The 16,129-nt window shown below is 44.2% G+C and overlaps 1 protein-coding gene across 1 annotated transcript in view; it reads left to right on the top strand.

Moving 5' to 3' along the window:
* Positions 1-4,375: 4,375 nt before the first annotated feature.
* Positions 4,376-16,129, top strand: part of LOC146177393 (ATP-binding cassette sub-family C member 3-like) — an 89,652-nt gene continuing 77,898 nt past the window's right edge. The window contains exons 1-2 of the mRNA XM_084581545.1: positions 4,376-4,531; positions 10,504-10,638. Coding sequence (XP_084437671.1) covers positions 4,376-4,531; positions 10,504-10,638 — 291 coding nt within the window. The remainder of the gene's footprint in view (positions 4,532-10,503; positions 10,639-16,129) is intronic.

Here is a 16,129-nt window from a genome sequence, read left to right as displayed (position 1 = left end):
ATGATGTGAGGCACCAGTGGTGAAGTTTAAGCACTCCAAAATATTTTACAACCACTTCAAAGCTTCAATTTTAAAATGCGTGTTTCTTCCGCAAAATATTTGAGTTGAGTGTCCAACATTATGGTTCGAAAGCTAATATAGAGTGCAACCATTTATCTACTCGACGGGGAGAAAATGTTGCTGGAAACCCGGCGTTGTCATCGTTGTGGGCATCGGTATTGTGAGCGACAAAGATGCAGCCATCACCTATAGGCGTTGAAATGCACGCGCTTAAGCTTAAGAATCATTTGATACCATCCGCATGTGCGTGTCTACGGCCAGTGGTCCGCCAGTTACGCAACCACCTGCAAACGCGACTTTGACAATGTTGGACGCCCAGAGGTCGATGGTTGCGGCTCGCTAATTAAAATGAGAGTAGATTAAAATATTTAGAGCTGCACGTTTACGCGCACGAACCCAGCTAGTCGTTAGACACCACTCCAGTCTCTCTACTATCCTCAATATGGTGACAAATGTAGCGTAATTGCATATCTACATTAATATACAGGTTTGATCGCACCACAGATCGGCTTTCAATCGAAGCGCATTAGTTGTCCAAAGCTATTCCCCGCTGATTGGTAGGCTAATTTGAATTTTAGTCCTATGTTTCAAATTCGAATATAAACATGTTGAGCGCGTAACGACGATTTTTTCTTTACTATCCGCGTCCTGCTGCTGCTACTGGTTCGCCTGCTCAGCCCGCCAATGCACCGGGCTGCTGAACAGGAATGCCCGGGATCGATCCCGACCGCGCCGACCGTGTTTCGATGGAGACAAAACGCAAGGACGTCCTTTGGCTATGTTTAGAGATGGGGCACGAGCACGCACCCAAATACTGAGGTCTGGAACGCACTGAGGTCTGGAACGGTGTCCAGAAAGGGTGTCTTTGATACGTTCGCTTTAGCTCAAGATGGCGACTCAACCACGTCTTCTTCTTCTTCTTCTTGTTCCTTGATATTTGGCACATACCCACGAAGGGGGATTGGCCAGGGTTCAGTGTGGACTGCCAAATGTCCTACACAAACTGAATTAGTGTATTAAAGTAATTGACAACTAAACAAAAACAAAAACCACGTCTTCGCTCACGAGTTCACGCTTCCTTCTTGTTTTCTTCCTCCCGCTGGGCCGGTAGCTTCTTCCTCCTCGCTGGCTCTTTAAGAAGAGCGGCACTGAAAATTTAACTCACTCCCGGCCTCGAAATGTCAGATATTGGCCTCAAGGGTAGAGGGTTCTGTATTTCTCTAGTAGTTTCAAATCCGTCGTCGAACTTGACCTTGCAGAAGGCTTGCTTGGTAAACTTTGCACTTGTTTCCTGGTGCCTCGTGTAGCCTCCAGTTGTCAACTCGTGAAGCAGGGAATGAGTTATATCATCTCAGCTTCCAGCTGGTACTCAGTGCGGAGGCCGACATTGTAGAGCTCCGCGGTGAAGTGTTTAGAGGATGTTCTGTGGCCGTCTCATTTACTCTGCAAGAACCTGGTCCACGAATGTCATTGAAATGGAACAGGTCCTGAAGAAGGCCATTGGATGCGCTCTGGCTGCTTATCTGCTTGAGTCCATAGGGCACCCTGCGGCATGGGTTAGTGGCCAGTTTGCGGACATTGTTCATACTTTCAAGTTGCCAAAAGGAGCGGAGCCATTCGTCAAGCTCTGTTGTGTGCGTTTTGAGCAGGCAAACCATTGTTGCTGATGTCACTTTCTCCGTTCTAAAGCAAGTTGTGACACCTAGAAAGCTTCATCTCAGCTTGGACTGTAAAGAGATGAGTGACGTCCTCGTGTCACATCTACGGATCTGTCCTGTCAAGACAGTCCACATCTGGACCGACCCAATTGGGATGCTGATCCCACTGCAGTTGCCAACGTTATGGCATGAGAATTCGTCTGTATATGTCGGCCACGCTGCTTAAGTGACGCCACAAAAGATTTCATGGACATCTCCTCGATCTCCTTGCAAATATGAGGAATCACAATAGCACGCAAAGCGATCTCACCATCCGAAAACTGGCTCTTCAAGTGCATCTCTGCATTGCGTCGTTTCTTGGCCGCTTGTTCAGAGATGTTTCCAAATGTATTAAGGGCAATCTTTGTGGATCCCACGGAAATCGCTTGCAGCAGTATTGAAAACGATTCTGTAATAAATGTGCTCTGACTGCCTCCATCGAAGACGCCTCGATCATAGCAGCAGGTGGCGGCACCCACTGAACAGGCACGGAACGTTTGCAGCAAAATACGCGAGGACGATCAAAGGGAGGTACATACGGTTGCGTCGGTGGTCATTCTATCCTTTCCTTGGCGGGTTCACAGCATCGTGTCTGCGTTGCACATGCTTGTGGCGTGTCGACACCCGCAGTTGCAGCATGTAATCTTGCGATGGTAGTCTCGCGCACGGTGTCCTTTGGTTGTGCAACGAAAGCATCGCATTTTCTGTGACAGCTAGGAGCTTCTTGTCTGGAAGCAGCAGGTCAGCACGGCATGACGAAATCAAATGGTCACTTGATTTGCAAAACCCAGGTCTTGGCTATCTTTGTGTATTCACCATGAAGTACTGACGACGTTGGTCATTGCACAGGCGCAGCCTCCTACTGGTTGGCATGGTATTGCGTCCGGGTCTCCGACTGCATTACTGTGTCCGCACGGGCTTTGTAGTCGGTTTTCGCCGAGCTCTCGACTTCAATTGCAAGAAACTGCAGCAAGCGACCTAGGTACGATCCAGTTGCTGCGGTATATGAAGCTCAGCTGCCGCACCAGTGGCTAGTGAAAGATGGTATGGGATGACGAGACCACGCGGGAGCGTTCTTAGGAGGATGTCGCAAAGCATCGCAAAAAAAAACGATATCTGCTCATGCCCAAGAGCTCCAACCCTCTGATGTTAGTTAGTACTTGCTCGTAGAGCTTTCGGCGAGCTGTGGTGTCAATTGGCGAACGTCAGAAGTCCGAAGAAGTACTCTTGCTCCAAGCGTGCTTTATTGGCGAACCATTTCTTAAGCATTGAAATGACGTCCATGTAGCAAGCCTCGGTTGTCCCGAGATGTCTGAAGCCGCGTCACGTCTCAAAAAAAGTCGCAAGTAGTGAAATTTGTCCGGCTCAGTGAGAACATCGTTGCGGTGAATAAGGTGGTCAAACTGCTCCCAAAACTCAGTCGAGCGGCTCAGGTCTTCAGAAAAACGCATTTTGGTGAGCTTCGGCAGCTTGGCTCCGGGTCTTTTGGAAGAGGGAGCTATGACTTGAACAGCAGCGTCCGATGGCGAGGCCACCGTGGACGTCAAACTACTACGACGACTAAGAAGGTCGGTCAGCGTGTGCGTCGCGCTGTCTTCATACTCGATGACAGTAGCGTATTCTGCTTCGAAACATGCGTCATCACCGACGTGCTCTTCGAGCTCGTCGTTGACCTTCAGCTCGTCATTATTGGCTTTGAATTGCTTATAAAGGGACTTCAGTTGGCTAAGCGTCATAGGATCTAGTGACAGAAGAGACTCCCTGGTTTCGGCACCAAAATGTGTAAAGATGGACCACGAGCACGCACCCAAAGACTGACATCTGGGACAGTGTATGAAAGATTGCCTTAAATGCGTTTGATTTGGCTCAAGATGGCGACTCAACCACGTCTCGTTCATGAGTTCACGCTTCCTTCTCGTCTACTTCCTCCCGCTGGCTTGGTATCTTCTTCCTCCTCGCTGGCTCGTTTTAAGAGCGGCGCTGAAGATTTAACAGGTTATACGATTTCAGGGTACGTTAAAGATCCCCAAGTGGTTGGAATTATCCCGAACCTTCAACAACGGCATCTCTTTCTCGATTTCTTTGACTCCCACCTCCCTCTCTTGCATTACTGCGCGATTCAGGTGTTCACTGAAAATATGCCGCATATATGCTGCTTTCCTCAAACCCAATTTCAAATTTATCGCCATGGGCGCCTGAAGGTATACCCTGCTACGATTGCAATGACCAGAGGCCATCGGTACGACTATGTCACACATTATAAAGCATGACTTGACTAGTTTTGTGTACACTAACCCAACAAACCATTTAACATGTTCGAACCTCAGACCTTAGGATGGACGCCATCTCGAATTGCTAAAGTAGCTTAGCTCTGTATGCTAATTAAGACAATAGAGTAGCTCAACTCTGTACGCTAATGAGGATCGGAGCCGTACGACGGCAACAAGTTATTAACGATGCTGGGCCAAACCGTCATTGGGGCAGCTTAAGTGTCCCGCAACTTTTTCATCTCTTATTTCTTTCTTTGGCCCTTCCGTCATTGGTCAGCACCGAGTTTTGAAGGTTTCCATCATAAGCAGGCAGCCTAATTTTATTCTCTTTGTCACGATGCGCAGGCGATGGACGTCCTTCAACCTGCCAACATCGCTGCCGTGCTTCTCAAGTGCACACCCCTCGCCATACTGGTGCTGTTTGGAGCCGCGCAGACAGCTCGCAACAATTACCCAGCAGCTGCCTGCGGACCATGCTGGACACTACTTGACGTCGTCTACTTGGTCAGAACATTCGGCACTGGGCTGTTCCTTTCTGACTTAGCACTGTTCTTTTCGGTCCGTGCTTATTCCCCTACTTGCATGTGTTTGGAACAGCACACGTGGGTGGGCGCCACAGAAGCCCATGAAAATACGACAAGCCAGATGAACGACCGTAGTTCTGATTGGACACTGCGTGTGTAATTACGTCCGCGCAAAATAATTTGCCATAGAACGTGAGAAAGCATGGGTAATTAATGCACAAGACACCTGGCTCATTGTACTCTGCATGCCGTTGCTTAATGCGCAACCTCAGAGTGTACGCTTCCAAGCTGTATCATGTTATCACATTATAACAGTCAACAGCCCTCACTAGTTAGTAATTTTCTATCATCCCGCATTGCCTTGTGGAGCAATGCCTTGAAGGAGCCTCCCTCGGCGCAAGTGTTCTAACCCCGCAGTAGCGAAAGCTTTCTCACTGCCATCATGGAACGAAGCGAAAATAATAGGTCGATGTGCAGTCCCTCTTCGCCCTTACTCTAAATGATGCCGTAGCTAAACAGCCAAATACTGCCTGCATTGTACAAACTGTAGTATTAAAGTTTTACAGGTGCCTTATCGTATAGATTTAAATTTCAACCTTAAAATTATAAATTATAACCTCATGTGAGCCTTTAGCCCAGTCGACAAATAGGTTCGCAAGGCGTGAAAATGCCGCGCCTTTTCTGGTTTATTTACTTTACTGCTTTTTCACTAGCGGATTTTCTGCCTTTGCGCTTCTTTGCGCTTCCCTTCGTCTGCATTTCTGCGCGCTTGATGAAGTAGCTTGGTAGAAGCCAGGTTCAACTCAGCAGCTGGTAATGTTTGATTCAAAGCTCCCAATTCAAGACCTGTTCATCCACGTATGCATGCATTTGTCCTTCCCGAATTGTGCGTCTCGCTACATGACCTGAGAAATATTTCCCCCACAACTGGGGAATCGAGGACATCACATACTGTTTGCGTTCAAACACATTGTGCAGATGTTATGTGCTCCAAGAGTCCTCCCACTATTTCATTGCTTATGCATCTTCCATAAATTAAGATCAATGTTTCGCAACAGAAAATAGATGAGAACAGTAACGCGAGCCTCTAGTTTGTATTAGAGCGGAATATGTATTCTTAGCCAGTTATTTTCGTTTCAGCAACTGTACGACTTCATTGTTAGGAAATAAGCGGATAATAAAGAAATTATATCGCGTTAATATGACCTTATACATAATAATAAACATTGTATTATACTACTTAACACTTGCTTATTTATAGTTCCGTATACCTTCCTAACGCTTTTCGTGTTTGAGCAAAGGTACATTTTAATCTGTCGACCACGCGACAAGCGTGTATCTTCCTCTAGAAAACATCGATGAGGGAGCGTAAGACTACTAACATGCTGTGAATGCAAAATCACTGCCTGATTTTATTCCACCGCTGTCCACCAACACCAGCCTCTATCCCTTAAAACAACGAACTTCCTTATAACTCCAACTACTCCACATTAATCGCACTGCGGCGCAGACCAATGCAATCAACTCTCAGTCTACCGTACTAAACCAGAATACATGTTTATTCCACCATAACTGATCGTAGTCACCGTACTCCATTCTTAATGCACCACCGCCACTAGGAATTCGATGCAATGCAACCAAATCTAACTTTTTTCAACCAATTCACTCTTAATCCACCGCAATCCACCCTTAGCCCATTACAGTCTGCCTTAATGCAGCTATTCCACCATATTGAAACATATTCTAAATTAACCAACTCTTCATTCTTCATGATACACTCTTTAGCTGTGCATTACGCCCTACCCAATTTCATTCAATGAAAATACCTTTTAATCCACCGTGGCCTAACTCCACTGCAATACACCACTTTCAGCCATAACACACCTTAAAAAGACGTGATATTCCATTTTTACAACGTATTTAGGCAAAATCCGCACTCAGAACAACGTTTCCACTCTTGAGAAAGTGAATTTACCTCCAGTTTCCTGTGTATTAATGTCAGAGTCCTGCTTAAGCAATCTGAGGTTTGGGTATCATTCTTTTCGCTCGACATCATCGCCGCGTACCGATCCTAATAGTACAAGTATGACTGTTTTCTTAATACTCGTAAATTTAGAGAAGACGCCTAATACAGCATGTTTGCGAAAATATGAAAGCATTAGTGTTTCTAGCTATATTGTAGCTGGTAATATATAAGAAATACTTTTACGCACTAGAACGGGACAATCGGGCGTTATAGTTTCAAAGCAACGCGAGAAGCAGAAATTTCATGGCGTTATAGTGGGACCTAGTAAACCAAGGAGGCGGCTTCGTTAACACCAGAAACTGCTCTCTTCGCACTTAACAAGCGTTGAAGTACAGACAAGTTGGTTGCTCATTTGTAATAAACAGTGTGAAGGACGAGGATGAAGATGAAAAGGACAAAACACAGAAGTGTGCAGGTATATATACATGGCTTTAAGCGTCACGAAAGAAAAAAAACAGATGCAATGCGCATGCCGAAACCAAAGCCAAATACGTATCTTGTTTTACGCCTTGCCAAGAACGCCAGCCTTTTGTCCGGTAACATAAGGGATTGGAGTGTTAACGCAACGGTCCCGAAGCTCCAAAATTCTTTCAGCTTCAATTACCTCTCTTGTTATGCGGTCTTTATTTTCCTTGTAAGCATTGTATTTATCGAAGAGGGGTTTGCATTCTATTTTACGTTCCTTAGTGCATGTGAGGCAGTGAAGAGGCAGGTTGCGATCCTTGGAATTTTCTGTATCCTTTTTATGCTCTCTTAATCTTTCATTAAGGCATCGCCCCGTTTGCCCTGCATACACTTTCCCACATGACAGAGGAATCTCATAGACTTTCTTGAGCTTCTGTACGCCATTCAATGCCTTTGCAAAGCCTGCAACATGCAGTTTTGATTGTAGACGGCTATTCACTGTCCAAAGTTTACACTCACCCGTAACTAGCCCTGCGGACGAATACTGTGGCACAGTGAATGCCACGACGCTCTTTCTCCACTCTCCCTCTAGTGGCACATGCCACCCCGTGGTCAGTAGCGCGCTGACAACTGTACTCCTTATCTGACGCCCTCTATACTCCTCCTCACCTTCGGAGCCCCCTGCGTTAGGTCACGTGGTGAGCTGTGACAATTAAGGCCTATTGCTGGGAGCACATGGCGTAGCCTCGAGTCGCGATTGCAAACTAGCCTCTAACTTTATGTGACACCACCCGAAAATCTGTCAACAAAATTGTCATGAAAAAGTTTGGGAAGCCTAACGCAACATAGAGGTCCTTCAGTGACGCCCGCTCGCTGCGATGTTTGGGGTACTAAGGGAATATTTACTCACCTTCGAGTGTCTTCAAGAATAACACCAAATGAATATTAACTGAATGGGGCTAGTAATGCTTGCACATTAAAAAAGAGTGCCCCCTCTGAATTGTGATCAACTTCCGCCCCAGCCGACACATTATCCCTCTCAGCACCAATCTTTCTATTGGCGGTGCTGCGACTTTGTTCCTGCTTATCAATGTCCTACAGACACCTATGCCAGCCGTCTAATTCAAAACCGACGAACACGCCAGACGTCTGCATCGCCGCCCACACCTAGTCTTCATGTTCGAGCACCGAGCCCCTAGGGTTAGCAAAATACCGCAGAGCATCATCCAGCCTTTGAATAATAACTTTGAAGCGTCTGTGTCTCGTCTGATAGAAAGCAATACTCCCTTCTGTAGGGTCAGGTTGTGCAGACTAACCAGCATAGAGAAAAGTATTATTTTCTCTGAAGGAAAATAGACGTTTGGGCTAGTTGGTGAATATTCGTAACGAAAAACAGCCCTCATTAAAACCCAAAAAACAGAGCACAAGAAGAAACACACCATCAATACTGTTGACCTGTTATACTTAATGTACTGTTTCCTTTCTTAGTGTGCACTGTTTACGCGTTAGGCCTATGCCTGCTCTTCTCCACTTTAAAAAAAAACGATACGTCGACCGGCACTGTGGAAGCGAGTACTTCTCGTCGATGAGCCTTAACAGCGAGGGCTCCGACAGATTTAACTCACGACCGAAAGCGACTGTCATCAGCCATCGGGATGGCATTTGCGACATGGAGGTTATCTTCCATGATTCCTTTACTAGCGATTGACCGTTCCCTTGAGGATGAATTTCGTTTTCCTAGTAGTTCTCGTGAAAACTGTCAGTGAATTATCTAGGAAGGCTAGAGGAACTGTCCGTCACTAACGTCTCCTACGTTTACACTAAAACGAGAGAAACAATGCCACGTTTCCTATAAGAGGGCACCTTTTCCAAGTCAATATTTATCGAGGACGATGTGAATAAACGGTTAATGAGCTGGCATAGTCACCACGTCGTCATCACAGAAATACAGGGGACAATATAGGTATACGCAAAGAACATGCTATGCAAAGAACCCTGTTTGTACAATGTTGCTTCATTCTCCCGCTTTGTAAAATTTCGTTGCTTTCACAATAACTACCCTCCCCCCTCTCCACGATTTGAAAACTCGCAAGTGGTTCTGGAGCCCCCTTTATAAGTAGTTTGTTCCGAGAATTAGCCTTCAATTTACCTGGCCAATATAATTCAAATTTAAGTATTCCAGCACGGTTCACATTCGTTTAGCGTGGTTTACCTTGGCTTAGCATTGTTTATGTTGGTTTGGCATTGGTTAGCCTTGCTTCCCCTAAACATACCTCACTAAACTGACTCTACTGCGTTTCCGAAACTGACGATCTATAGATTTTATAGCTTAGATCTAGACGGCATAAAAGCGCTACCAGGGCCCAGAACCGGCGGGAAGCTAACTTGTGCTTCCAGATGGAGGCGAGCGTGACGTACGAGTCTTGCTGCTGCTACGAAGCGTTTTCTTATACTGCGCTTTAAAAAATGGTTACGAGCAAGTTTGTCCGTCCTAGAAGTAGCGTGTTTGATTTGAGATGAAAGGGTTCCAGGTTCGATACCCATCTCAAAATACGTACCTGAGCGGGAGGATGCTACCAACTCAGCAATGTCATTTGTTCTAGTAACATCATACAATCCGGTAGCTGATCACGGCCTGAACATATCCCCTGTGAACTACCACCTACCAGAAGCTTCAGCATGAAGGATAATGAATGTTCGTGCGAAATTGTCATCGCGATCTTGTAGAATTTTTTTTTTTAATTTGGAGAAGAGCATATAAGAAAAGACTTGCATTTAATCAAAAAAAACTTTTATAAGGTCCTGAAGATTGTCGTGGAATTCTGAAAATAGTATATAATGAAAAGAACTTGGAACTAGTTCTACCACTTCCAAGAAAAGGGGGCTGAAAATGTAGGGTCGAGTTTGTAAACCCTGTGCCACGGAGTCGAAGAGCACAAAACTAGCGACTCCAATCTAAAGAAAGACCAGGGTGAAATTAAACTTGTAAACAACTCTTCACTGGGATAAACGAAACACATGGATATCAAAATTCTAGAAGATAATGAAAAAATTTGATGTAATAAATATTCTCGATGCAATTAACGACTCGAAAGTAAATTCGCTTCCGTAGTCATCGCGCTTCGTACACTTTGTATGAGTGCATTGCTAAGGCATCCATTCTTGCGTGAGTCGTAACCATCGCTTGTGAGCTTTTTCTGGGTTGTTCTTTACAGAAAGGGCATATAGAACTCAGCCTTTATAGCGTTAATCCTGACCACTGTGAAACGAAATGATTTGCTTCAATTTATAGGCCTTAATGACTGCTACCAGGGATTCGTAAAGGATTCTTTCGCTATGAAACGGTCTGGACGCATCTCACTAAAGCCACATTCCAGCTTCAAAAAACCGCCCTAGAAATAAACACCTTTCGTAACCCCTAGAGCTTTCTTGTCTGTCTCATTACGCTATGTCGCGAGTAGGACTTGGGTAACACTAGTTACGATGCTGTAATCAATAAATATACGTCCTCTTCTTCGCAGGTGCTGCTCTTTGTTTCTGGTGGCATCGTCTTGGCGAAGTGTTATTCGAACGCCGTATGCGTAGATAGCTGCCAGTTCCTGAGTGTTGCCACCCTTCCAAAAGCAGGATCCGACCTTGCCATGGCCATCTGTCTTGTACGTCATATTTTTAAGCTCCGTTGCTACAGGCGGATGTGGCAACGTTAATGACTCTTGTTTGTCAGCTCTCTTGCCGGATCCTTATTGACGTTTAGCATTTGTCAAAATATTGGAGCTCAAGGTGTCTGTTTCAGATCTGTGTGCTGGAATCGAAGTGCTTAGAGAGTGCACAAGATAATTTATCACCTTGATATTTGGAGGACTGTGAATATATATTACGAGCTACACGGCGCGGTTCAGTCAACCAGCTTGGGCACACAATATTCTAAAAACAGACACTTTACGCAATTGCCCTTCGGAATTTGGGTAACTTCTAAACAGTGAATTTGGGCATCTGCTGTAAAACACATATTCGTTGACATTCAGTCTTAAGCTACCACGATATATGAAATGTCACCCGACGTAGATAATAATAATAATAATAATAATAATAATAATAATAATAATAATAATAATAATAATAATAATAATAATAATAATAATAATAATAATAATAATAATAATAATAATAATAATAATAATAATAATAATCAATCAATCAATCTTCAATCAATCTTTATTTAATGTGCGCAGGAACAACCATGTGGTCTTTGTGCTGCAGCACAAAAAAAAAAATGAAAAAGCACAAACATGTTTACACACACAGAGAGAACACAAAAAAAAGAAATAAATAATACATGAAATGAAACTGAGACGAAAAGTATCACGGAAATTAAGCAAACAATGAGTATCATCACTTATATACACAGTGAGAGAATTTTTTAGCACACCAGGAAATAAAGAAAAAAAAAAAAAGAACGGTAGGTAGAAGAGGAAAAAAAAAAAACAGATGACTGACATTGATTATAGTAATATAGAAATATACATAAAATAAACAACCATTCCAGGCGCAACAAGTGCATGGTACTTAAAACACAGGCTAGAAATACAGAATAATACAATAAAGAAGTAAAATTGAACAAGGGACAGTAAGATTCGAATATAAAGTTTAAAGTTGAAATATAAGCAAGAAACGGATAAAAAGTAGTTCAAGATACACACAGCATTGAACAGGAGAAAAAGCAAAAAGTGAAGTAAATACAATTTAAGGCTAGAAAGTGGGAGTTATATGTGATAAAGTACTATTTAGAATACAACGCTACGAACATCCAATGTAAATGAACAGAGCGAGTTTTGGAAGATGTCAAGGTGAGGACAAAAAGAGTTAAATAACCACTGCATCCTGTCCAGAGGGGAGTGGGAATGAAGAGGAGAAACCTGAAATGGTCTGAATTCCCTCATGCTCTTTCGCGGAACGCGCAGTAGGATGTACTCTAAGAGCTGAGGGCACATAATGTGGCCATGAAGGAGTTTGTACAGAAATATGATATCAAGTCTGATACGACGGCAGTGAAGGGAAGGAAGATTCAGTTGGGCGCTCCTGGTGGAGCGAGAGGGGGAAGTTACAAAAGGAAAGCGATAATGAAATATCCGTAAAAATTTTTTTTGTACTCTGTCAACCTTGTCCAAGTTCGATTTGCAAGTGCCATTCCAAACAACCGACGCATACTCCAAGACCGGGAGGCATATGGACAGGTACAGTTTTAGGAACGGAAGTGGAGTATGGAACTCTCTCGAAAGTCTGCAAACGAATCCGAGTGTGCGCATAGCCCGCTGAGCAATGCGTTTAGTGTGAGAGGAGAAGCTGAGGGTGCGGTCAAAAAGTACACCAAGGTCATTAATTTCATCAACCCTATCCAACAGCACAGAATTGACAGAATAATGGTAGAGAAAGCTATGTGTTTTACGAGTAAAGGACACAACCCTAGTTTTGGAAGAATTGAGGGTAAGTCGATTCATCGCACACCAATCAGAAAAAGCAGATATGTCCGATTGCAGCAACACGCAATCTTGAAAAGAATGTATTACCTTGAATATTTTTATATCATCAGCATAAAGAAGAATAAAGAAGAAACGAGGAGTTCTTTATCGCCGAGGAAACATCATTAATAAAAACGGAGAAGAGAAGCGGGCCTAGTACTGAACCTTGAGGAACTCCACTCGTTGCAGGGTAAACGAAAGAAGTCTGTCCATTGACACTGAAAAAGCAGAAGCGATCAAGGAGATAGTTGCGTAGGAGGGCTACGAGTGAGACTTCAACGCCAGAGAGTAGAAGTTTTTCAAGAAGTAGTAAGTGAGTAACAACGTCGAAAGCTTTGCTCATATCACAGTACACAGTGTCAACCTGACCCCTCTGAAGGACTGCTGCAGAGGCATACGTCATAAACGTGACTAGGTTGGTGGAAGTAGAGCGACTCGACATGAAGCCATGTTGATTCGGTACTATGATATGTTTGAGATGGAAGGAAAGTACGCTGTGCAAAGCTAATTCGAAAAGCTTAGAGGTTGCACATAGAAGAGAAATCGGATGATAATTGGAAACATCAGTTTTGTTTCCATACTTGAAGACAGGAAACACGCGTGCCATTTTCCACACGCGAGGAAAGGCAGCATTTTTTAAACAGTTATTAAATATGGCAGTCAGTACTGGTACGAAGATATAACTGAAGGCTTTTATTATGGCAGCTGGAATGCCATCAGGTCCAGGAGACAAAGATGGTCTCAGACGCTTAAGACTCTCAGTTATCAACTCCTCGTCAAAGAGAATGGAATTAGATAGTGCACCAGATGGGAGGCAAACGGAATCACAATGTGGATGTTTGTAAACGGAGGAAAAATGTTGTGCAAAACTGTCGGCAACATCCCGAATTTCCGAACCCTGAGAGTCAACTAAGCTGATACTTAAATCTGATTTAATGGAACGCTTGCGAACGTAACGCCAGAACTGACTAGGACGATTTGAGGCATACCTCTCTAAAGACTCAAGATAGGAGTCGTAGTCCCGCTTGTATAAGCGTTTGCAAAGAGAACGCACACGGCGAAACTCATCTGCCCAATTGTGAAACCCAGGGCGTTTCGCTTTACGATGGGCCCGTTCCTTGAGCTTTAACGCCGTTATTAGTTCCCTTGAAAACCAGGAAGGGAACTTCCTACGCGTAGGAGTATGCAAAGGTATGTACCGACGCATACCATCAAGAACTATTTCTGTAAAGCGACTGACTTGTCCATCTGAATCATTAATGTCATTTAAAAGGGACCAGTCGACGGAAGAGAAGAAATTGAAAAGACCGACATAATCACCACGTGCATACGCGAAACGGGGCGAATTCCCCACCCGATCTGAGTTAGTAGAAGGTGAGGCAGAGACAGCAGTAGTAACTAGAAGCGGAGGGTGAAATTTGTCACAGCGAGTCAGCGGTATGTCCGAACTCGAGACTCGAACACTTTCAAAATTCGATAGACAGATGTCAAGAATATTACCGCAACAGTTTTCAATGAAATTGTGTTGCTGCAAAGAGTTAAAGGCTATGAAATCAAGTAGAGAGTTACACTTACTTAATATGTAATGATTGTTGTGAGAAGAAATAAGTGAGTTCCAGTTGATACCAGGAGTATTAAAATCACCTAAAATAAGAAGTTTGTGTTTGCTATGACGGGTTATAACATGTTCGATTGAGAGCAGAACATCATCATAGGCTGAAGGAGGTAGATTCGGAGGAATTTAGAAAGCTGCAAGTAAAAGTTTTTCATGTCGATTTAAAGTGAGCTCGAGCCACACACATTCTTCAACAGTTTCCAGATCGGAACGTCGAACACACTTCACAAAACTGTCAATAGCAATGAGCACTCCACCTCCTCTTGATTTGGGACCTGTTTCAGGGCGGTCGCTACGAAAAACAGAGTAATTATTTGGAAAGAAATCATTGGAAGGAATATCACTTGACAGCCAGGTTTCGGTAACCACAACAGCGGTATAACAAGAGGACAAGACGCTAGAAAAAAATTCTGATCCCTTAGTCCGAAGACCTCGGGCGTTTTGATAATAGATATCCAAATTAGGGGCCACTGCAATTTTGCGTCAGTTCAGAGGGATGAAGCATATCGTCGTAAAGCTTCCCACGAAAGTCCTTGTATATGCAACCCATCGGCCACATCGAAGGCTCAACAAGCTTACTGTAGGATTCTTCATCAACTTCAATATGGAAGGACGAGTAGGAGTCGTACCTTGTTTTCAGCTGCCGGCAGGAAATGGGAGTAATATTCACTGATTTTAGATGGTTGGTAAGGTCTACCGATGTAGTATCGGGACTGAGTTTAGAGACGAAAATAGTCTTCGGACGCTTCTTTTGGTAAATGGCAACGTTCAGGACAGATGAGCTCGATGCGCCAGTAATGGCTCGACTTCGGTGCTTCTTCATCTCACTGGGTAAGTCAACCGCACGGCGAGGAGCAGAGGCAGAAGATGAACAGGGAATATCTCCAGGAGTCATCCCTCGATGAAGAGCGGCGGAGTAGTCCACAGATGGCTGCTCCTCACGGGTAGGATTGCCCACGGAGACAACGAGAGGACGCTCGACGAGAGGACGCTCACACTGCGAAGCAGCGCACCGCACAAGCTCCTGGCGTAGGCCGCGAACATCGGCACGTAAAGAGGCGATAACCTCGGCTTGTTGTACGAAAGCCCGCGAGTTCTCTACACGAAGGCGCTCGTTCTCTTCCCGTAGCTGGGCAACCTCATCGCTCAGAAAAGAGATTCCCTCAAGCGCGTCGAGGAGGAGACCCCGTAGCGAGGCAAACTCACCGCCATGTTCGCCGGTCGCGGCTGAAGGGGGAAAACCGGTCGGGTGGCTGGGCAGGAGCGGGGCACCAGGGACTCTAGCACCACCGTCGCTAATAATAATAATAATAATAATAATAATAATAATAATAATAATAATAATAATAATAATAATAATAATAATAATAATAATAATAATAATAATAATAATAATAATAATAATAATAATAATAATAATAATGAAAATAATAATAACAATAATAATAATAATTTATTTTTCCTTTACTACAAAGAAAGGAAAGAAGCAGCCGCTGAAAAGCTGCTTCGAAGAGCAGCTCGACGGGGCGGCTGCCCCTGCATATGACGGCATTTCACAGCAGAGAAAGTCCCGCCCACACAGTGAATAAACAATCAATGGAGAGATAATTAGACTACAAAAAAGCACTAGGTAAATCAGAAAAAATACATGAAAAATAAAACAAACGCCGCAAGACAGAACACCTAACTTAAAAATATGTATTGATAGAAACATTTCGCGGATTAATTTATTGGGAGGAAGAGAGAAATCTTGATCACTATAAGCAAAGTATTGATTTAATATGGTAGGAAGTCTGATGCGAAGCATCTGCCTGCCATAGTTCGTCCGGCACGCTGTAACGTGCCAATGTTATAAAGCCCCGGTTGAACCAAGCCGTACAAGCGCGCCTGCGTGGCCTTGGGACAGCGTGTGCATCTGAGGATCCACGGGTCCTGGAAGGCTCGATACCGACCTCACCCATCTATTTCTGAGGAGGTGTCCAAGTTGGCAGAGCATGTCAAGCCAGCCATGTC

This window comes from Amblyomma maculatum, chromosome 10 (genome assembly GCF_055883805.1).
Source record: "Amblyomma maculatum isolate TAMU_Amacu chromosome 10, ASM5588380v1, whole genome shotgun sequence".
Classification (NCBI taxonomy): domain Eukaryota; kingdom Metazoa; phylum Arthropoda; class Arachnida; order Ixodida; family Ixodidae; genus Amblyomma; species Amblyomma maculatum.
Note: the sequence above shows the minus strand (reverse complement) of the source record. Positions and strands in the feature narration are given on the sequence as shown.